The sequence below is a fragment of the Microtus oregoni genome, unplaced genomic scaffold, assembly GCF_018167655.1.
Source record: "Microtus oregoni isolate MIOR12 unplaced genomic scaffold, Mior012 000012F_ref0000307, whole genome shotgun sequence".
NCBI lineage: Eukaryota > Metazoa > Chordata > Mammalia > Rodentia > Cricetidae > Microtus > Microtus oregoni.
The window spans coordinates 14,560,289-14,582,242 of record NW_024543071.1 but is presented as its reverse complement, the minus strand read 5'-3'; the positions used below and the strand labels follow the sequence as shown (position 1 = coordinate 14,582,242).

At 45.1% G+C, this 21,954-nt stretch overlaps 1 protein-coding gene and 1 non-coding gene across 3 annotated transcripts in view; one reads left to right on the top strand and one right to left on the bottom strand.

Moving 5' to 3' along the window:
* Positions 1 to 21,954, top strand: part of Sufu (SUFU negative regulator of hedgehog signaling) — a 100,566-nt gene that overhangs the window by 12,992 nt on the left and 65,620 nt on the right. For both annotated transcript variants that reach the window (XM_041661847.1, XM_041661846.1), the window contains exon 3: positions 18,972 to 19,108. In XM_041661847.1, the coding sequence (XP_041517781.1) occupies positions 18,972 to 19,108 (137 nt within the window). The remainder of the gene's footprint in view (positions 1 to 18,971; positions 19,109 to 21,954) is intronic.
* Positions 14,336 to 14,442, bottom strand: LOC121454814. Its single transcript, XR_005975334.1, has one exon. It is a non-coding gene; the product is annotated as a U6 spliceosomal RNA (small nuclear RNA).

The window sequence follows — 21,954 nt, the reverse complement described above, 5'->3', positions numbered from 1 at the left end:
TGATGTATACACTGTATATATACCCTGTACACTGCATCTTCTGCATCAGGCTTCTCAGTTCTGATCTGCAGTTCTGAGATATGACTAGAGTGATCTTGGTCCTCTGACCTGAGCCCTGCAGCATGCTGGCCTGCCTCTCGGATCCAGAGGACTAGGTTGTGCAGCACGTACACCAGCAAAGCGATATTGACCCCTCTTTAAAATTCACAACATTAGGACCTGGAGAGGAGGCTCAGCAGCTAAGAACACTTGCTGCTTTTCTAGAAAACCTGAGCTTGGTTCCTAGCATTCACATTAGGCAGCTCACAACTGCCCACAACTCTAGCTCCAGGGGATCTAACACCCTCTTCTGGCCTCCATGTCCACCTACACACTCGGGGCATACATTCACATAAATACATAAATACACAAAATAAAAATGCTAAATTCATAACATTGGGGGCTGAAGAAATGGTTCAGTGGTTAAGAGAATGTACTTCGCTTGCAGAAGACCCAAGTTCATTTTCCAGCATCCACCTCTAGTGACTTTCAACACAACCATCATGACTCCCAATGGTTTACCACACAACCTTCTGGTAACCTGAGTTTGAGCCTTGGAACCCATGTAAAGGTGGAAGGAGAGAACTGACTCTGTGAAGTCCTCTTCCGACCTACACACGCTTATACATGCACACACACACACACTCACACGCACACACACACGCGCATGCACACACACACACACACACATGCAATTATAGTAATAAAAAATTAGGTTATGTTCCCTGCCCTTAACTGCCCAAGGGGGAGCTTAGCTCCTGTCTCACCAGACTGTTCTCATAGAGACCCCATGGATGAGGAAGTTTCTGGGTAGCAAAGAGCATATTCAGAATCCTGGTTTGTTAAGTGATTAGGGTAGTGGTTCTCCATCTGTGGGTCACGACCTCTTTGGGGGCCGAACAACCCTTTTACAGTGGTCACATATCAGATATCCTGTGTATCAAATATTTACATTGTGATTCATAACAGTAGCAAAATTATAGTTATGAAGTAGCAACAAAAATAACTTTATGGTTGGGGTCCCCACAACATGAGGAACTGTATTAAAGGGTCGCAGCAGTAGAAAGGCTGAGAACCACTGGCTTAGAGGCTGGATAACAAAATGGGAAGCTGTGCCCTCAACCTAATTACTCCATACTGAGGAAGCAGTACTTTCAAGCTGAGCATTTCTGTGGTAACTCCATGTTACAAAGTGACATTTGGCTCCGTTTTTTTAAGTGATGAGCAGAGGCAGAGTGGTTCTGCATCTGTTGCCTGTAGACACCATCACCTGTCCAGCACCATCAGGAGATACCACCAAAATAAAGTTGTGCACCAAGTTCAGAGGCTTCTTTTCTTTTTTCTTTTTCCTATTGGTTTTTTAAAACAGGGTTTGTCTTTGTAGTCCTGGCTGTCCTGGAACTCACTCTGTAGACTAGGCTCGCCTTGAACTCAGAGATCTGTCTCTGCTTCCCAAGTGCTGGCATTAAAGGTGTGCGCCACCACTACCCAGAGTTAGTCTGCTTTCTTATATCATCCAGGACCACCTGATCAGGGGTGGAACTGCCCAAAATGGGCTGTGCCCACCCACATCAATAATTAAATCAAGAAAAGCACATAGCCTTTCATATAGGCCAGTCTGATGGAGGTGTTTTCTCAATTAAGGTCTGGAGTGAGTTCCAGCCCAATCACGGTTACACAGAAAAACCCTATCTCAAAAATCCAAGAGAGAGAGGGGGGAGGGGGAGAGGAGAGAAAACTGAACAAGCTGGGAAGAGCAAGCCATTAGTTCCTTCCTGACCTCTGCTTGCTTGCGTTCCTGCCCTGACTTCCCTTCATGGTGGACTGTGAGCTGAAGGACATCGTAAATTCCTTTGGTCACGGTGTTTATCACAGTGATAGAAAACTCAGACATCCAGTTTTGGAACTAAACTTGGGTCTACTGGAGATTGAACTTGGACCACCAGTTTTGAGCAGGTGCTTTTGTCAAATGCTGAGCCTCCTCACTGATCTAGTCAATCTGTCTGCCTGCCTGCCTATATAACTATCCATCTATCCATCTATACCTTCCTTTTTTTCCTTCGGGGTGGAGTACAATAGGGTCTCACTGAGAAGCTCTGGCTCCATAGCATTGGAGTGAAAGGTGGCCCAGTTTTGTAGTTGATTTCTTTTTGTTTTTGTTTTTTGAGACAGGCTTTCTCTGTGTAACAGTCCTAGCTCTTCTGAAACTAGCTCTGTAGACCAGGCTGGCTTCAACTCACAGATATCTGCCTTCCTCTGCCTCCCAAGTGCTGGGATTAAAGGTGTGCGCAACCACTACCCGGCGTAGTTTCTATTTCTTAAGGACATCTTGTTTTTAGGTTTTGGTGACTTTTGAATGACGCTGATATGAACACTGTTTTTTAGGTAGGTTTTTGTGTGAATAAAAAATAGGGTTTCATTTTGTTTGAGGGACTGGATGGTAAAAGTTTGTTAAGCTTTGTGAAAAACTGTCAAACTGTCTTCCAAAGTGACTGTATCATTTTGCGTCCCATCCAGCAGTGAAGGGAGGGTTCCTGCTTCATGTCCTTACTGATATTCAGTGTTGTTTTTAGCCACTGAGTAGATGTGGGACGGTAGCTAACTGTTTTAGTTGCAGTTCTCTAATGAGTTGTGGAGTTGGCCATCTCATCGCCACCTGTACCTTCGCTTTTGTTGTTGGCCTTCTCTCCTCTCTCACTTCCTGGATTCAGGATTGAGTCCTATTTTCCTTTTGGGTTTTTTGTTTTGTCTTGTGTTTTTTTTTTTTTTTTTTTTGTTTTTTTCGAGACAGGGTTTCTCTATGGTTTTGGAGCCTGTCCTGGAACTAGCTCTTGTAGACCAGGCTGGTCTCGAGCTCACAGAGATCCGCCTGCCTCTGCCTCCCGAGTGCTGGGATTAAAGGCATGCGCCACCACTGCCCGGCTGTTTTGTCTTGTTTTTGATACAGGGTCTTATGTATCCTAAACTGACCTTAAACTCTCTGTGACCAACAATGACCATGATTGTACCTTTACTTCTCAAGTGCCACAACAACTTGGCTCATGAGCTGCTGGGAGCAAACCTAGAGCTTTTTTCATGCTAGGTAATCAGTCTGCTGCATGAGCTCCAGCTCTGCTTTGGTCCTTTCTGAGGCTACTCAGTGAGTGAGCTCTCCTGTGTGAATGCTGGGAAGAAGCCCATCTTTGAAGCCTCAGGTCTCTGTGGGAGCTGGAGCTGGCTCATGAATTCTATGCTTTATTTTCTTCATCGATAGAGAAAAAGCAGCAAAAGATAGTTGACTCCGGGACATGCAGCCTCAGTCCCAAGGCAGCCCCAAGGTGCACTGAGTTGTGTCCTCTGTGCAGACTGTACAAAAACTGGTTGACAAACTTTACCCCTCAGGTCCTATTGGGCATAATTTTGCCCTTGCTGAGATTGACTGGACTGTGAGGCCCCAGCATGATCTCCCTGCCTTAGTTGAACCATCACAAACCAGACAAAATCTACAACTTTCCTGGCCTGACTTTTTCCTATTCTACCCATTGTTGTCCAGCTTCTTTCATGTATGAAGAAAATAAGTCATTTTCTCACAGCTGGAAATTAAAGCAGGGAGGGAGGACTCATAATCCTTCTACCTTTTGTTTGTGATCCTTAATTCTGACCCTGTGAACAGTTGGCAGTGACTGCTGCCCAGTTCTGTGTCCCTCACAGGAATCTAACATCTTCCAAGGCTTTTCCTGCCACTTGGCTAACCCTGTTGTCTCTGTCTTCTAGAGTCTGAAAACACACATTTACACATTTAACACTCAGTTGTCTCTGCCTCCGCCCATTGCCATATCAGCTTGGCTCCATTCATCTTTTCCCTCTGGCTCTTGGTGCAGAGTACTGGAGAGCACATACATGTATTAGCTGTGTTGGTACCCACTTCTCAGCTAGTACTGACATCTTTTAAAATTTTAGCTCAGTTTTATACTTATATATATTTATTTTTTGAAACAAGCTCTTATGTAGCCCAGGCTGACTTCAGCTTACTCTGAAACCATGACTGTCCTTGATCTCCAGATGGTGTTAAAGATTTAAGCTACCATGCCTGACTTTTATTATTATTTCCTTTTTTTAAAAGATAAGCTTAGTTACATATCTGGTGTGATGGCTATTCTTGGTTGTCAAGGTGACTACATCTGAAATTAACTAAAACCCAAGCACCGGGCATACCTGTGAGGGCTTTTCCTGATTAAATCACTTAAAGTGGGAACAGCCATCTTTAATCTGGATCTTTGAGGTGGGAAGACCCACCTTAACCTGGGCCATACCTGCTGGCAGCCTATGTAAAGGACATGGAAGGAGGAGGCTGTTCTCACTTTCGAGTTTATTCGTTCACTGGCATTAGTGCCTGCTTCTTTTTTGATGTTTTGTTTTCCTTGCTTTAAAAACAATTTGTTTTGTGTGTGTACATTGATGTTTTGCCTGCATATATGTCTATGTGAGGGTGTGGGGTCCCCTGGAACTGAGGTTACACATAGCTGTTGAGCTGTCATGTGGATGCTGGAAATTGGACCCAGGATTTCTGGAAGAGCAGCAGTGCTCCGAAGGGCTAAGCCAAGTCTCCAGTGGTTCCCTAGAACCCACTTCTTTAGGATTCTGTTGTGTACTGAAGACCAGCTGAGATATCTTGCCTCTTGGACCAAACAACTCTAGATTCTTGGACTTTGTTGGTAGACAGCCATTGTTAGACTAGCTGAACTATACCTAGTAAAGTCATTCTGATAAATCCCATACATACATACACACACATATACATGCTTACATAGATTCATTCATTCTCTTGGTCTTGTTCTCCTAGAGAACCCTGGTTAATACACCCAGGCAGTCCTTGGCCTTTAGTAATCCTTCTGCATCAGCCTCCTGGGTACTAATATTACAAGCATGGTCTTCTGGCTCCTAGAATCTTTAAATAAAAACATAAACATACTTTCATGCAGCAGTCTTGATATGTTGATTGTATCATTTTTCTCTTAAAAAGGTCATTATTAGGCTGGACATGGTGGCATGTACTGTAATCTCAGCACTTGGGAAGTAGAGAAGCAAAGACCACAAATTTGTAAATTTGTAACCAGCAAGAACCTATCTTTAAATTAAAAATTTATAAATATGTGTGTCTCATGTATGTATGTGCACATGTGTGTGGGTATCCACAGAGGCCAGAAGAGGGAGGTGGAGTTATAGGTTGTTGTGAGTGCCTGTTGTGGGCACTGGAGGGTGAACTCTGGCCCTCTGTAAGAGCAGCAAGTGCTCTTAACTGCTGAGCTGTCTCTCAGGTCCTTATACCTGAAATACACAAAATATTCAGACATGAGTAAAAATGCTGAGATGCTCACAGACATGGGCACAGATGCCCATTGTTGAAATAAGAGCTAGCTTATGCCCGAAATAAGAACACATAAACTGTATTCATTTAAACACTGCTTGGCCCATTTCTATCTAGCCTCTTCTAGGCTAACTCTCGCACCTGGACTAGCCCATTTCTTATCATCTGTGTAGCACTGGTCTTACCAGGAAGATTCTAGCCTACGTCCATCCTGGGTCGGTGCTTCATCACGTGCATCTTCCCGGGAGCGGGGAGCATGGCGTCTCTCTGAGGCATCTGCTCCTGAGAGGAGAGCTGTGGAGTCTGAGCTCACTTCCTCTTCCTCCCAGCATTCTGTTCTGTTTACTCCACATACCTATGTTCTAACCAATAAAATGGGCCAAGGCAGTTCCTTTATTAGCCAATGACCTTCCTCCATCAGCCCATGGTAAGTTCCTCTGGTTGCTGAAATAAATGGACTACATTTTACGCCAGTTTTGTGAGACTTTGTATAGTACATAGAAAAATGCAATACTTGGTGTTTGGGCTTAGAAGAAAGGATGACCCACTGCCCGTTCTGACACAGGTCTACCAGGTGTTGGGTAGGCAGACCCAACTGGTTTCCACCCAGCGTAAATCCTGGGACATCTTTGGAGGGCTGGGTTTGTGATAATGAACAACACACCCGGTCCTGCTCCTCACTGCCTATCTTTTGGCTGAAGTGTCACTGTAGGGAGGTGGACTTGCTACAACTTAGGTCCTCATGGTGCCTGACTGTCTCCTCTTATAGAGTTCTTGCCTTGGCTGTGGAAAAGGAATCAGAGGCTTAGAAATGTGGTCATCTTACATTTGAGGCTAGGCCAGTTGGCCGTTTGGCAGTGAGGACTTGGGTTCATAGCAGCTTCCTAGAAGGTGGAGCACACTGAGCTCCAGGCCTTTGGTGTGACCCTGTGTGGTCCTTCTCTCCCTCTCCTGTTGTTTAGAACCCGCAGTACCTGGTCTTAGAATCAGCCTGGCCTCGGCAAGACCACTCAAGTCAAAGAGCTGTTTGTGATTTCCACAACAGACTTTCATGCTAGGAGCCCTGCCTCTTACCGCGGGCTGTCCAGTGTGAGGTCGGAAGCTCGGGCCACAGCTGTAAGAGGAAAGCCTGCTGGAGAACGCAGTCTGCCTCAGCCTTCAGGCCCCTGCCTGACTGGCTGACTCCACTTTCTGCTGGTTATAGAGAGGCCTCTAAGCACCTTTGAAAGTTTGGCTGGATAGAGGGGAAAACACTGAGTGAAAACTGACAGGTGACACAGTGGTGTGCCCAAATTCAGTCTCCTTCCTGCTCTGGCATTTCCAAGGTCAGGTTGCAGACACTGGATTCCCACCCTGCTGGCTCCAGTTTTAAAATTTTTCGTTCTTGGGGCTGGAGAGATGGCTCAGTGGTTAAGAGCACTGCCTGCTCTTCCAAAGGTCCTGAGTTCAATTCCCAGCAACCACATGGTGGCTCACAACCATCTGTAATGAGGTCTGGTGCCCTCTTCTGGCCTGCAAACATACACACAGACAGAACATTGTATACATAATAAATAAATAAATAAATATTAAAAAAAATTTCATTCTTGTAACCAGGGATTTTTAAACAGAGAAAGGCCTTTAGAGTTAGATTTCTAGAAGCATTGGCCATGTGGGCTTGTTGGCTTTATACTAGTTCTTTTACAGGGACAATATGATAGAATGTCATGTAGTCAGGCTCTGGACCATCTCTGCTCAGAACCATCCCCTGACTTCCTGTTGAGTTCTCAGGTAAAAAGCCGTTGGCTATGTTGGCCAAGGGTAGCCTTCCAGGTCCAGCCCTCACTCCACTGTGGCGCCTCTCCTGGTGCTCTTGCCCTTCCTCCTCCTGCTCCCTGTTCTCAGCACTCTTCTACCTCAAGGCCTTCCCACGGGCCTGCCCTGTAGATAGGCTCCCCCCTGACTCCCTCCCCTCCTTAGGCATTTCCTCAAATAGCCTTCTCTAGCCTCCTTTCTTTTCTTTTTCCTGTTTTTCTTCTTTGGAGAAGGGTTTCACCATGTACAACAGGATGCCTTCAACTCCCAGAGCTCCACCTTTCTCTGCCGCGGATGCTGAAATTACCAGGCATGCACCATACTGTCCAGTTTGGCCTCTGTTTAATTTGGGAACCTTGCACCTGTACCTGAAGCACCGTCCTCCTTTTCTTGACTAATTCTTTAAAACACATAGTCATTGCCTTCTAACTTAGGATGCTCATTCTTTCCCTCTCTGAGCGTGTTCGTAAACACACATGTATCACTGATGTTTCCCTGATGAATCCAGTCTTCATTGGATGTTGAACAAGAACATTGGAGGTGGTTTTTATCCAACATGTTCAGCTCTTGCAGAAAAGCCCTCCACTCCAGAGAGATGTGTCCTAGGACCAAGTCCAAGCACTGAGCTCAGGAGAGAGTGCTTCTTCCATTCAGATCCAACTGTGGAGTCCAGAAACACTCCAGGGCCAGGTCAAGCCTTTCTCTGGGAGTGATATGTGATGTGGGTAAAGAGGCCTAACTTGGCTTAGGGACTTAAACTTAGGTGAGGGACTCAGCCCTGTACTCAGTGTGTAGGAGCTCTTGGTCTGTTTCATGGATTTCCAGGGTGCATTTTGGAATGGTCTTGTGCTCTGTTCAGTGCTGGGATACCTTGGAGAGTAAGGCAGGCAGGGTTCCTGCTCTCCTGAGTCTTGGGTTCTTAGGGAAGACATGTAAATGCATTGATAGAGTGCAGACCCTGGGTTCAGAATAGAGTGGGGGATGGAGTGTTGAGAATTAGCTGAGAATTAAGGTGAGTTGAGCAGTAGGCGCATTTTACAGTGAGACCAGTATCAGTTTGTGAAGCTTTGAGATCTTGGTGACAAGGTGACAGCCAGGGCTGCCTTGTTGTACAACTCTAGGGACACTGATCGTAGTGTTCTGCAATTGGTCCTCCCTGGAAGGCAAGATGCTTAGAGTCCTGACCATCCGACTATGTGACAGACCTAGATAGTGAAGAGAGCTACTGCAGAGTCGAAGCAAGTGTGGCCTTGAGGCATTCTGGGAACAGCAGGAAGGCCAGTGTGGTCCTAGAGGAGGCCAGGGGACAGGGTGAACATGCAGTCTGAAGGCAACGTGAGAAGTGTGGTAGTTAGCACTGGAGAGATGGCTCAGTGGTTAAGAGCCCTGGGGTGTGGTTCTTAGCATCTTTATGACAGCCCACAGCCTCCTCCAATTCAAGAGGGTCATGTACCAGGCATCCACATGGTGCGCGTACATACATTCAGGCAAAGAAAACAAAACAAAACATAAAACGAAACAAAAAACCCAAAACAAAAAAAAAAAAACCAAAAAAACAAAAAAAAAACAGTACTTATAAAATAAAAATAAATAAAAAGTTAAAAAATGCGATAGCCAGAACCGGAAGATGGCTCAGCAAGTAAGAGCACTTGGTGCTTTTATGGAGAACCAATTTTCAAATCCCAGCACTCACAGGTGGCTCACAACCATTCATATCCAGTTCCAGAGGATCCAATGCCTTCTGACCTGCTCCAGCATTAGGTACACATGTACTGTGTGTACATACATCCAAATAAAACACTCATCACACATAAAAAATTAGTCTTAAAAATATAATTAAAATAAACTGTTTCATTTTGAAAAAAGAATGTGGCAGTCAGAAAATGCATGGTTGGCTAATGGGGACACAGCTATGCCATATGAATGCAAGAGTAGTGTTTCAGGGAACTTGACCAGAGCTGGGACTCTGCTCTAGTGTGAAGCGGAAGAACAGAGTTAGCTGCAAAGGTGGCTCCAGGAGCATCAGGAATGTGCTTGAGCCCGACAGACAGTCAGAGGAAAGCTCCTGGCTCTTTAACACTGCTTATCTTGTTTGTAGTTTGATGTCGTGGTCTGATTGTCTCCTTGAAATGATGGGATTGTCATTACCACTTGGCATCGCTCAGCTCTGACGTGATGTACTCCGTGTACAGCACACACAAAAAGAACAGCCCTTGCCCTAGGGGGACTGAGACACTGGAAAGATCATGTCCTTGGTCTTCTAAGGCACCTAGCTGCTCAAAGCCTTAGGAGATGGTGGGTGGACAAAGGACCTCTGGGCAGATCTTCTGACTCTTGGGCCAGCAAGGAGCTCTTGAGTTATACACCGGAGTGCCGAGAGGCCCATTTCCCAAATCAGATTGTGACTTGCCATCATTGGTCTAGCTTGTCTTCTTAATTTTTAAAGGTTTTGTAAGGTTGTTGATTAAAGTCAAAATAAGGAATGGCAGCCGTCAGAGTTCTTTTACTTTATTTTATTATTATTTGAGGGGCGTGGTGAGACAAAGTTTCTCTTTGTAGCCCTGGCTGTCCTGAAATTCTTTGTAGACCAGGCTAGCCTCAAACTCACAGAGATCCGCCTGCTTCTGACTCCCGAGTTCTGAGATTAAAGGTGTGCACCACCACCGCCACTCACAGTTCTTTTTAGCTTGCCCAGCTGGTTTGGGTTCCTCTGGGTTTGAGCGCTGCAGTCTGGAGGTGGTTGTGAATGCAGGGAGCAACGTCTAGCAGATCTTCCACAGGGAAGGGCTGGCCGAGCCTCCACTGCTCTGTGGGAAAGGGCCTGCTGATCCTGGCCTTTACTTAAATTCCACGCCTTGGTCTGGGAAGCTCTTTGCTCCCTGAAAGCCCAGGACAGAGTTAAGCTCCTAAAGTATTGGGAGCAGGAAAGTTTGTCTGGTCGGATTCTTAGCTGAGTCTGTCCTGGGAACTACTGCTTTAAACCTGAGGAATGCTGTGGGAACGTGGTCCTTGGCCCCTGGCAAGGCATCTCGGGAAGGGGCTACTCCAGTGAGTCAGATGTGTGCTGTCTGATTGGACAGGGAGTAGCAGACAGCAGGCATGTGAAGGGCAGAGCTGACAGTCTCTGCTCTCAGGGTGAGCGTGGTCTCTATGCCCCTTTTCCTATTCCTTCTCTCCTATTCCTTCTCTCCTTTTGCTGGGAACTGAACCCAGGACCCATGGCCATCCTCCTTTTTTATTTTTTGTTTTTGAAGCTGGCCTTGTGTTTGTTATGTAGCTGAGGACGATCTCGAACTCCTGATCTTCCTGCCCTCACCTCCCCAAATACTAGAATTATAAGTTCTTGTTGCCATATCCAGCTTCCCTTTCTTTTTATAAAGGTTATAGAGAATGGTTTAATATAACTCAGAGTTTTAAAGAAGTCTTAAGTTCTAGAAGAATATTGCCATATAAGCATATCTAAAAATTTTTAGTTTTTTTTTTGCTAAGTTTTACTACCCAGTATAGTATTGTCACTAAACACTGTTTCTAAATGGCTAATGATGTTATCAGTAATTTTGAATAGTTCAACATGAAAACATCCCTCTGCTTACGTCTATTCAGTAGTATTTACAGAATTCCAGCATAGAACACAGTAGTGGTCACGAAGTCTCAGGACAGCTGGGGAGGTAGTGATGCATTTAATCCCGCCGCTTGGGAGGCAAAGGCAAGCAGATTAGAGTGAGTTCCAGGCCAGCCAAAATTACACAGAGAAAGCCTGTCTCAAGAAAAAAAAAGTCTCGGGCTGGAGAGATGGCTCAGAGGTTGAGAGCACTGACTGTTCTTCTGGAGGTCCTGAGTTCAATTCCTAGCAACCACATGGTGGCTCACAGCCATCTATAGTGAGATCTGGTGCCCTATTCTGGCCTGTAGGCAGATATGGAAACTAACACTGTCTACTAAATAAATAAATAAATAAATAACCAAAAGAAAGAAAGAAAGAAAGAAAGAAAGAAAAGTCTCAAGCCAAGTTCGAGGTCTTTGGGAGGAATCCACAGCCAGGAAACTGGACAAAGCTGGTAGACTCCGGCCAGTGGTTCTTGAATGGCTGTGTCCACGAGTCCAAGAGTTAAAATTGAGGTGTGAGAGGGTGGGAACAGGTGGCTCCGAGCTGACTCTAAGAAGATAGTCAAAGATGCTCTCCTGCCTGAGGTTGGCAGTCTGTGCTCTATGTAGAGAATGTACTTATTCCAGTGTGCAGACAGGAAACTGGGCCACAGGAGGGTTAATTTGCCCTTGGGTCACCCAGAAGCTACTTGAGGCGATGACATCAGTTCAATTGGCCTTTGCAGCCTGTCTTTGTGCTATTTCACTCTTTATGCCAGCCTCTTACTGGGCTCCTGGGGCAGTGTGGCTTTGAAGCCCACCCTGGGCATCCATGGGTCAAGGAAGCTGACACTGAACTGTCAGGTGATGCCCCTCAGTGTCCATTCTACCTCAGTCATCTGCGTGTGTGTGTGTGTGTGTGCGTGTTTACATGCATATCACAGTACATGTGTGGAAGTCAGGGCAACTTATGGGAGTCAGTTCTCTGCAGCATGTGGGGCCCAGGGATGAAACTCGGGTCATCAGATTTGGTGGTGAGTGCCTGTAGTGACTCATCTCATTGACCCCTTATTTTGACTTTTGAGATAGGAGCCTACACGTAGCCCCTCAGCCTTCTAAGTGCTAGGATATGGTGTGCATCTCGCCCTCGGCTTTTATTTTCCTGAGACTTATCTTCCTGCATCCAACTACAGGTATTTTTGATAATTTTTGTTAGCTTTTGATTCATGGCTTTAAAAAATTTTTTTTAATTTTATTGATTTTTATTGAGCTCTACATTTTTCTCTGTTTCCCTCCCTGCCTCTCCCCTTCTCTTCAATCCTCTCCTAAGGTCCCCATGTTCTCTGGAGATTTTGTCTGTTGCTACTTCCCATGTAGATCAGATCTATGTAAGTCTCTCTTAGGGTCCTCATTGTTGTCTAGGTTCTCTGGGATTGTTATTTGTAGGCTGGTTTTCTTTATGTTTAAAAACCATTTATGAGGGAGCTGTAGAGATGGCTCAGTGGTTAAGAGCACTGCCTGCTCTTCCAAAGGTCCTGAGTTCAATTCCCAGCAACCATATGGTGGCTCACAACCATCTGTAATGAGATCTGGTGCCCTCTTCTGGCCTGCAGGCATACACACAGAATATTGTATACATAATAAATAAATAAAATATTAAAAAAAACCATTTATGAGTGAGTACATGTGATAATTGTCTTTCTGAGTCTGGGTTACCTCACTCAAAATGATGTTTTCTAGCTCCACCCATTTGCCTGCAAAATTCAAGATGTTATTTTTTCTGCTGTGTAGTACTCCATTGTGTTAATGTACCACATTTTCCTTATTCATTCTTAGGTCGAGGGGCGTTTAGGTTGTTTCTAGGTTCTGGCTATGACAAACAATGCTGCTATGATTTAGTTGAACACATATCCTTGTGGCATGATTGAACATCTTTTGGATACATACCCAAAAGTGGTATTGCTGGGTCTTGAGGAAGGTTGTTTCCTAATTTTCTGAGAAATTACCACACTGACATCCAAAGGGGCTGTACCAGCTTGCAATCCCACCAGCAATGCAGAAGTGTTCCCTTTTCTCCACAACCTCTCCAGCATAAGTTATCATCAGTGTTTTTGATTTTGGCCATTCTTACAGGTGTAAGATGGAGTCTCAGAGTTGTTTTGATTTGCATTTCTCTGATGACTAATGATGTTGAGCATTTTCTTAAGTGTCTTTCAGCCATTTGAGATTCCTCTGTTGAGAGTTCTCTGTTTAGGTCTGTACTCCATTTTTTTTATTGGATTATTTATTCTTTTGATGACCACTTTCTTGAGTTCTTTGTATATTTTGGAGATCAGACCTCTTTATGATGTGGGTTTGGTGAAGATCTTTTCCCTTTCTCATTTTGTCTTGTTGACCGTGTCCTTTGCATTACAGATGCTTTTCAGTTTTTGGAGGTCCCATTTATTAATTGTTTCTCTCAGTGTCTGTGCTACTGGGGTTATATTTAGGAGGTGGTTCCTAGTGCCAATGCACTCAAGTGTATTTCCCACTTTCTCTTCTATGAGGTTCAGTGTGACTTGATGTTGAGGTCTTTGATCCATTTGGACTTGAATTTTGTGCATGGGTCTATTTTCATTCTTCTACATGTTGATATATCCAGTTATGCCAGCACCATTTGTTAAATATGCTTTTTTTCATTTAATATTTTTTTGCTTCTTTGTCAAAAATCAGGTGTTCAAAGGTGTATGGATTAATATCCGGGTCTTCAATTCAATTCCATTGGTCCTCCTTTCTGTTCTTATGCCATTACCAGGCTGTTTTCAGTACTGTAGCTCTGTAGTAGAGTTTGAAGTCAGGGATTGTGATGCCTCCAGAAGTTCTTTTATTGTACAGGATTGTTTTGGCTATCCTGGATTCTTTCACTTTTCCATATGAAGTTGAGCACCGGTCTTTCGAGGTCTGTGAAGAATTCTGCTGCTATTTTGATGGGCATTGCATTGAATCTGTAGATTGCTTTTGGTAAGATTGCCATTTTTACTATGTTAATTCTGCCTACCCAAGAGCATGGAAGATCGTTTCACTTTCTGGTGTCTTCTTCAATTTCTTCAAAAATTTGAAGTCCTTGTCATACAAGTCTTCCACTTGTTTGGTTAGAGTTAACTCCGAGATATTTTATGCTATTTGTGGCTATTGTGAAGGGTGGTGTTTCTCTGATTTCTTTCTCAGCCCATTTATCATATGTGTACAGGAGGGCTACTGATTTTTTGAATTAATCTTGTATCCTTCTACATTACTGTGTTTATGAGCTGTAGAATTTTTGGGGTCATTTATGTAAACTATCATATCCTCACGCCCAGACCTGCAGAGATCCTGGCTCAGGCCTAATTCCTCAGAGGTCCTAGACTCATGCCCAGACCCACAGGGGTCCTGGCTCAGGTCTACTCCCTTGAAGGTCCCAGATTCACATCTGGAACCCACAGTGGTCTCTGGCTCTGGTCTACTCGCTCAGCAGTTGTTCCCCTGTACCTGCTCCTGTGGAGTTCACTGCCTCAGGCCTGATCTGGCCCAGGTTGCTGGCTCAGTCCTACTAAAAATATGGAATGCTTCACGAATTTGTGTGTCATCCTTGCGCAGGGGGCATGCTAACCTTCTCTGTATCGTTCCAATTTTAGTATATGTGCTGCCGAAGCGAGCACTTAATTTGTTTGTTTTAATGCCCATTCACTTTTGGTAAAATATTCATGATATGAATTGCCATTGCCACCATGTTTAGGTATAGTTTTTTGTTTGTTTTTTTTTTTTTTATTTTCGAGACAGGGTTTCTCCGTAGCTTTTGGTTCCTGTCCTGGAACTAGCTCTTGTAGACCAGGCTGGCCTGGAACTCACAGAGATCCGCCTGCCTCTGCCTCCTGAGTGCTGGGATTAAAGGCGTGCGCCACCACCGCCCGGCTAGGTATAGGTTTTTACATTAGTGTACAGACATTATCACTTTCAGTTTCTAGAACGTTTTGGTCTTCCCAGTTGAAACTAGACCTATTCAAAATAATAGTTCTTATTCTCCATGTCTCTGCTGTGGGAACTCCTTCAGCCTTTCGGATGCTATCCCAAAATCCCACATCATCTCCCAACACCTAGAAGCCACAGTTGTATTTTGTGCCTAACTATTCCAGTTGCCCCATCTGAGTGGGTGCTTGCAGGGTTGCTCCTTTGTGTCGAGCTTGTTCCACTTAGCATGATATCTTCAAGATTCACTCATATTGTCAGATTTGTGTGTGTGTGTGTGTGTGTGTGTGTGTGTGTGTGTGTGTGCGCGTGCGCGCTTGCGTTTGAGACAGGGTTTTCTACAACCCAGGCTGGCCTCGAGGATCACTATATAGCTGAGGGTGGTCTTGAATTGTTGATAGTCCTGCCTCCATCTCCCAAATTCTGGGAATATAGGAATATGCCACTACATGCTGTTTGAAGGCTGAATGGTTGGCTGTCTCGTATCTGCACATTTCTGTTTACTTGCCTTGGCAGCAGGCTTTTGGATTGCCTCTGCTGTCTGTGACTGCCCCAGCACTGTTGTGAGTAATGCTGCTGTCAACAGGGTTTTCGAGACCCTGTTTTCAGGCTTTTGTGTAGATACCCAGACATGAAATTCCTGCCTCATTGCAGTAATTGTTTCAGTTTTTGAAAACACCCATGTTTCTTTAGCAGCTGCATTGTACCAGCCATGCCCAGATGTTCCACTCTCATGACCATTTGACTTGATGAGGCTCTAGTGTATGGTTGGATGTCACCTGGTTCCACCTCACCAGGTAGGGCACAGAGGGCCCTTTGCTTCTCAGAGCTCACACAGATCAGTCTGTTTCTTGCTAGCCCTGGCTTTTAGTCACGGTGGTGTCCTAATGAAGCACCAGAAACTTATATAAGCCCCTACTTATAGAACACTGGGATTTTTTTTTTTTTGATAAATACTACTGGATATGTTTATGCCAAAGGTTTTTTTCCAAATACAAGATTATTCCCTTCTGGTGAGTTCCCAGAACTAGTAACCGCTACTGTAAATAATAGCTGATATGGCATAAAGGCTTGCAGCGGGGCTGTGAGGAGGCTCGGTAGGTAGGTAACACCTGAAAGCCCGACAGCCTGAGTTTGCTCTCCTGGATCCTCATGGCTGGAGGAGAGAACCAGCTCCTCAAAATGTTCTTTGATGGTCACGTTTGTGCCGGGGCATGCGGTTCCCTGATGTCCCCATATATATGCGCGCGCACACACACACACACACACAATGAATAAATCTTTTTTGTTTGTTTGTTCTGGGACACAGTTTGTTTAGCTCTGACTGTGGAACCTTCTAGGTAGACTGGCCTGGCCTTGAACTTGAACAGAGATCTGCCTGCCTCTGCCTCTAATACTGGGATTTCGGGTATGCGCCATCACTGCCCAGCTTGTGAAAAAAAAGTTATGCCTACATAGCACACTTGCTGTGAATGGCAGTTCCAGGATTAGAGCTTGTCTGGCTGAGTCTGTGGTTAGTGTGAGGCCCAGGACATTGTGATGCACTACTACAGACTTTATAAACACTGACACGTAGGCCACACTCAATCTCCAAAAATCATTTTCTTCAATAATTAATTAACCTTAAATCACTATAACATTTTTACTTTATAAACTTTTTTGCATATATATATATATAGTGTGTGTGTGGGTACGTAAGTATATGTGAGTTGGGGAGGCATGAATGTGTGTGTGTGTGTGTGTGTGTGTGTGTGTGTGTGTGTGAGAGAGAGAGAGAGAGAGAGAGAGAGAGAGAGAGAACATGTCTCGTTGCTCTCATATTTCATCCTAGAAGACATGGAAGACAGCTGTTCCTTTGGAGTGGGTCCATTCTCTGGTTAGGCAAACCCTCTTTGGCAGGAAAAACCTTTGTATGAAGTGGTCCAGACCAAGCCAGTCCCCTTTGGGGAACTTTAAACACCGAATGATTTTGTTGCTTGGCTGTTATTGCCTGGACAGCCTTCTTTGAAAAAGAAATCTGACAGGCCCAAGTCATGTGTTTATCCTAAGGCTGGGCCGTTCCAAACTCCTGTTTCAGAGTGTTGAGGTTGTGTCCAGCCACCCTGGTGGGTGGTAATCAAACACAGGTGGGAACCATCCGCTGGCTCTGCCCCTCCTCCTCAGCCAAGTGAGAGCTGGCCTGCCCACCACAGAGCTGGCTTAGAAAGCCCGTGTGGAGACAGATGGTGTGCACATGTGTGTGTGCATGTGTGTGTATAGAGCTCTGCTCAGTGAGATGTGCTGTGAGTGCAAACGGTGCAGTGGCTTCTCTCTCTGTGCCTGCGATTCTTGCCCTTGTGCAGTCTATAATGCATATGTTCCTTTTAGTCTGTTTCTCAGGTTTTGCGGTTAGAAATCATGTATTTTCCTTGGCCCAAGATGAAAGCCCTAGAACAATGGTCTAATGCATTTTACAAAGCTGTCTCTAATTGGTGGCTGCCTGAGATCTTCCTTTTGCCCTAGTGACCCACGTCCCTGTGTAGAGTTTTGTTTAGTTGTTGATTTTTGAGAGGGTCTCACTGTGTAGCTCTGGCTAGCCTAGAACTCACTGTGTAAACCAGCTGGCTTCAAATTTACCTGCCTCTACCTCTTCAGTGCTAGGATTAAAGGCTGCTCACCACCATGCCCCAGCCTTTTACAGAGTTTTAAAGTCAATCTCACAGCTCTGGATTTCCACACACTTCCAAACCTGCGGCCTCTGGGAGGCAGCTTGCTTCCTTAATGTAGCTGTTCCCACAGACTCTGTGCAGACTTGACCCAACAGAGTAATTCATCAAGGAAACAAATAGTCTAAATAGTGTCACTTTAAGCAGTTTGCCTTGTCCCCAAGAATCCATGTGTGCCCTCTAGATTCCACTTCCCACCTGGAAACCAGAAAAACAAGCAGACCGCACATGCACACATCCTTAGATGCAGTTGCAGGTGACTGCAACGATGTCTACGGATGCATTTTCAGTCGGAAGGCCATTGCATGCAGCTCCTCAGAGGTGCTCTCTCCTGGAGTGGCGCCTGGAGGCTGATCTGCTGAGCACACAAAGCAAAAGCTGGGACTCCAGTCAGTGTCTTTCTGCCCAGTCTCCCATGCTAGCCTCTTGGGGACGTTGACAAAAGAAGATGCTCTGGCCGGGCGGTGGTGACGCACGCCTTTAATCCCAGCACTCGGGAGGCAGAGGCAGGCGGATCTCTGTGAGTTCGAGGCCAGCCTGGTCTACAAGAGCTAGTTCCAGGACAGGAACCAAAACCACAGAGAAACCCTGTCTCGAAAAATCAAAAAAAAAGAAGATGCTCTGAGGGGTTCCAGGGTTGGACACTGATAGTGTTTTCAGCTCTCAAGACATAGAAGGAAAGTGTTAGCTGTCATTTTAGTTTATGGCTTGAGTTTACATGTGTATAATCATTGTGGTTCATGTTTGTACAAGATATAATTACTGAAAATTACATGATGAACATATTTTAACTCTTAACCCTTCTCATCCTGGCAAACTTTGTGGAGTTCTTGGGGACTCCTTCCTCCTTAGATACCTCCCTCACCTGAGTAGGTGTGGCACTCCCCCAACCAAGTTCTGCTCTTGAGTAGACATCACTGCCCTCTCTGGTAGTAACCTGTCTCAGGGACTCAGCTGAGACTTGCACTGTTGTCCTTTGGGGTTCAGTGACTAAGGGGGATGCTCATGGGAGTTTAGAGAAGGTGGCACTCACTGATAGGTGTGGGGACTGACCTTAGGAAGAGAGTGGGACCTGTGACTTAGGAAGCCACTCAGTACAGCTAGGCATGGTGTCCCTGGAGGTGGAGTAGAAGAAGGCCATATCTTCCCAGAGCACACAGCCACTGTTGGATCATAGGATATGTGTTCTTAGCAAACTCAGTGGGTACTCATTAGCAGTCTGAATAAGAGAGGAGCATAAGGAAGATTTTCAGTAGTGTTTCTTCTGTCATATAAAAGGAATGTCCTAGAACCACAAAATCTGGAACTTATAACTCAAGAGTTCCAGTGTAGGAGTTTGGCTGGGCTGACATCGTACATGTATACCCGCAGCTCACTGGAGGGTAAAGCAGGCTTTGGAGAGACTTCTTTACCCTGGCATTCCCTTTAGGTTGAGGAAATCTTGTGATGACCACCACACAAAGACTGTAGAACTTTATCCAGTGCTAGTTAAACTGAAAATGTTTTTCTCCTTTCAGGTTTACAGGAACAGATGGACCAAGTGGTTTTGGCTTTGAATTGACATTTCGTCTGAAGAGAGAAACTGGAGAGTCTGCCCCACCAACATGGCCAGCGGAGCTGATGCAGGGCCTGGCTCGATATGTCTTCCAGTCAGGTAATAGCCCAGAGGCTGCTGCTGTTCTGGTCCTATGACTATCAGTCTGGTGGGCGTTGGGAGCTTGCAGGTGTATTTTGATGTCTGCAGAGTCCTTTCGTGGGTGGGGAACTATGTGGACCTAGGCAGAGACTTGTGCCAGTGTCCTGATGCCCTCAGGCTTTGTCTCTGTCTGTCATATCTAGCCTGTTCCCTGTGCCCAGTGGCCTGACTGTCTCCATGTCTGTCTCGAGGCCTCAGGCACATAGGCTAATCTTGGCTCAGCCTGGGCGAATGACAGAGACTGGAACTTGTTCCTTTCCCTCACAGGGTGGAGGGATGCTAAAATCAGAGCCGAGTTAGATTATTCAGATGCCCTCTAAGAGATTGTCCTTTGCTCCCAGTGCCCACTGGGGACTGCTACAATGGATCTTGGGTAAAGTCTTTGTGCTGGGAATGGTCTTACATTTTAGCTCATTCTGCCAGCACCCTCCAGCCTATGAAGGCTTCATAGCTCTAGAATATCTCTCTGTGGCTAGTTATGTGACCTAGATTTTTATCTTTGATTTGGTGTATGGCCTCCTTCCCTCTTCATCCTTTCCTCACTATACGTAATGGCCTTGATGAGCTTGAAATGACACTTTGCTAGCCTCCAAGAGCTAGGATGACAGGTTCATACCTGCACCTAGGTGAGAGAGAGAATGTAAGACATAGGGATTGGAGCTGGGTCTTGCACATAAAGGCGAGTGCTCTGAAACTGACCTGTATCCAATACTTTATTTTTATTCTGAGACAGGGTCTCATTAAGTTGTCCAGGCTGATCTTGAACTCACTCTTTAGCCTGCGCCATCCGGTCTAACTTTGAAAATAGATTTGTCTTTGATGTAGAATTTGATCTGCTGTGGGAACAGGGGCTCTAAAGATGAGGTGGTACTCCACTGCTTGTTAAAACATTCATTTTTTGTCCCTGCTTAAGGAAATGTAAAGTAAATGTTACAACATACTAGTAATTTCTAATGTGAAGTAATTTTAACATTATAATACAAATCAGATTTATATTAGTGACTGTTTTATTTTGCCTTTTTTTGGTGGGGGCACAGAGAGTCTTTATATATAGCCCGAGTTGGCCTTGAACTCTCAATCCTCAAGTGATTTAAAAGGATACTGGGACTGGGGAAATGGTTCAATAGGTAAAGGTGCTTGCTGCTACCCTGACCACCTGAGTTGGATTCCTGGGATCCTTATGGTAGAAGGAGAGAACCCACTCCTTCAAGTTGTCCTCTGACCTCCACATATATGCCAGGGCACATGTGCCCACACACATATACACAAGTAAATGTAATTTTTTTTAAAAAAAAAGAAGAGCCTGCTGAGCCCTGGCTTGATCCCTGGAACCCAGATAATGGAGAGAACCAACTCCTCAAATTGTTCTCTGACTTCCATGTGTGCCACAGCATGCACGTTCATCCTCAGGCCTCCACGCGTGTGCCACGGCATACACCTTCATCCTCAGTAAATAAGTTGTTAGGATTCAGGAACTCAAAGAATAGCTCTACAGATTACTTATTTATTGGTAGGGGGAAAAAGAGGGACTAGAGAGATGGCTTAGTGGTTGTTCTTACAGAGGACTTGGGTCCAGTTCCCAGCACACACATGGTAGCTCACAACCTCCTGTAACTCAAAGTTCCAGGGGATCCAACTCATTTTCTAGCTTCCATGGGCTTCTACTCATGGATGTACAAAATGACTACATGCAGGCAAAATACTCATATACGTAAAACAAAAATAAATACATTTGAGAGAGAGACTCTTCTGACAAAGAAAGGTCTGAGCAGATGTCTCCACAGCTGAGATGAAGCTCTGCAGCACGTACAGCCAAGTGGTACTTTGTGTCTCTCTGTACATGCTGTCCGTGTGCAAGCCAAGTATGAGAAGACAGCTGAAGAGCACGTCCTAAAAGGTTGAACCTAGATCCCAGTAAGTTACAGCCAAACGTGGCCATACTGCAGGCCATTCCACAGTGCTGCTTCCTGGATTCTGCCCAGCTAGGACTGTCTTCAATTTAAGGAAACTTGGTGGTTTACATGCTGTGTTTGATCCTTGACTCAACCTGGGAGAAAAATGTCTGTAAGCTGGCTGGGAAGATGTGAATGTGAACTGTCTGTTAGGAACTGTCACTGCAGCATCCTCGTGTGGCTGTGGTATTGTGCTTATATACGACTCTGACTTTACTCTGGGGAGACAAAGTTTGGAATGCCTATAGATAATGCTAAATGGTTCTGCAAAAAAGTATGATATGTGGGAGAAAGCAAGCGTGAAGGGTTGTTGTGATTGGGGTATCTGGTTATTCACATTACGCCTTCTGACTTCCCTATAGACCCAGGTACTTTTGCACCAAAAGTTGTGGCTCTTTCTAAGTGTGTGTTGACAACTGTGTGCTCTCAAGTCCCTTCTGTACCAGTGGCCCCTCACAGCTTCTCCAGTGTAACTGCTGTCAGCTATGCCTGCAGAGCAGTCAGGCACTTCAGAACAACAGGGTGACTTCTCTCTCTCTCTCTCTCTCTCTCTCTCAAAAAAAAAAAAAAAAGAGGTTTATTTAGTTGTTATGTGTACAATATTCTGCTTGCAATACCAGAAGAGGGCCCCAGATCTCATTACAGATGGTTGAGAGCCACCATGTAGTTGCTGGGAACTGAACTCAGGTTCTTTGGAAGAGCAGTCAGTGCTCTTAACCTCTGAGCCATCTCTCCAGCCCAACTTCACTTTTAAAGTATAATAACTACTTTCTATTTTCCAGATTTTCTATGACACCATTGTACTAGTTAAGTAATAGGTAAATTGGGTAGTGGTAGATCACACCTGTAATT